Raw genomic sequence first — 1,850 nt, forward strand, 5'->3', positions numbered from 1 at the left:
TGGCTCCAAATTTTTTTTTTGGAGATTCACTTACAGATTCTGGGGACCGCTCCAAAAAATTCAAACTTTGGCTCCATATTTTTTTAGAAGCCTCTATTTATACAGGGTACTAACTTTACCATATGCTCTATTTTTTCCCCTTCACTATTTTAGAGGGAACAAAATATTTTTCTCTATACAAATTCTCTAAACAATTACAATTATCACTTGCACACACAGCACTCCAAATTCAACCACTTGCACACACAGCACTCCAAATTCAACCACTCGCACACACATCACAGTAGATTAATAAGTACATGGATGAAGAAGCCTTTGAAGCATGGATTCTTTCTAGTGGAGTTGGTGATGACACCACAATAGGAGAAGAAGAGCTGCACTTCGAAGAACATATCAATGCAGAAGAAGAGGAAGAAGATAATGAGGTATGGTACTTCTCTGACCATGAGTCTGAAAATGAAGAACAAACAATGAATGAGTTAAATGAAGATAGGGGTAATGAGGAAGACAAAAAAACCAAACTTGCCCAACAACATACGAAGACAAATTGTAATTGAAATGTTTGCATCTGCATCTGATGAGTTAGTATTACCAAGGGGACTTTTAACAACACTAAGGCAGAAATACTCATGTAGTAGATCAACTATGAATAGGATATGGACTCTTGCTAGAAAGCAGAAAATAGATGGTGTAGAGGTCAATGTTGCAAGTAGGAAAATTGGAAATTGTGGGAGAAAGGTAAAATTCACAGATGATGAAGCCTTGAGAAGGGTACCTCTAAAGCAAAGGACAACCATCAGGTCCTTTGCTACGGCCTTAGAAGTTAGCCCCTCAACAGTTTAAGGTTGTTAAAAAGAGGTATACTCAGAAGCCATACAAACTCAATCAAGCCCAAACTCACACCAAAACACAAGGTAGCAAGAATGAAATTTGTGTTGTCTCAAAGCATACCAAAATCAATGAATGAATTGCCAAAGTTTAATCATCTTTATAACATGATTCATATTGATGAAAAATGGTTTTTCATGAGCAAAATCACACAAAGATTCTACTTGTTATCAGAAGAAGAGGACCCATACAGAGCATGCCAATCAAAAGCATTCATTACAAAAGTTATGTTCTTAGCTGCCATAGCAAGACCATGGTTAGGGCCAACAGGGGACATATTATGGGATGGGAAGATTGGTATCTTCCCATTCATAGATGAAGTTAGAGCACAAAGGTGGTCAGCTAACAGACCAGCAGGTACAATTGAAAAGAAGGCAAAGCAAAGTATTACAAAGGAAACCATCAGGGAAATGATAATCAACAAGCTTCTGCCAGCAATTAGAGCAAAATGGCCAGAGAATGGGTGCAAAGAGATATGGATTCAGCAGGACAATGCTAGACCCCATATCCAACCTAATGATGCTGAGTTTTTGGAAGCATGTAGAGAAGGTGGTTTTGAAATTAACATAATCTGCCAGCCAGCCCAGTCACCTGACCTCAATATACTGGATTTGGGTTTCTTCAAAGCCATTCAATCAATTCAACATCAGAGCTTTCCAAAAACAGTTGATGAGTTGATTAAAAGTGTTGAAGATGCATACACAGTGTATGAGCCTAGGATAATCAACTATACTTGGATACATTTGATGTATGTTATGGTGGAGATATTGAAGGTCAAGGGTGGAAACAATTACAAAAACCCACACAATTCCAAAAAAAAGATGGACAGATTGGGTCTACTACCAACTACTGTTGAAATTTCAGAGGAGTTGGTAAATGACACAGTTAATCTACTCAATCAAGACATTGTGTTTGGGCCTGAGCCATTTGAAGCAATGGAATTGCTTCCAGAAGATCAGTAG

General features: G+C 38.0%; 1 protein-coding gene across 1 annotated transcript; it reads left to right on the forward strand.

The window, feature by feature from the left end:
* Positions 1-923: 923 nt before the first annotated feature.
* LOC125493784 (uncharacterized) lies at positions 924-1,850 on the forward strand. Its single transcript, XM_048637304.2, has one exon. The coding sequence runs from the start codon at positions 924-926 to the stop codon at positions 1,848-1,850; it is 927 nt and encodes a 308-aa protein (XP_048493261.2).

The sequence above is a fragment of the Beta vulgaris genome, chromosome 9, assembly GCF_026745355.1.
Source record: "Beta vulgaris subsp. vulgaris cultivar EL10 chromosome 9, EL10.2, whole genome shotgun sequence".
In the NCBI taxonomy this organism is placed as follows: Eukaryota; Viridiplantae; Streptophyta; class Magnoliopsida; order Caryophyllales; family Amaranthaceae; genus Beta; species Beta vulgaris.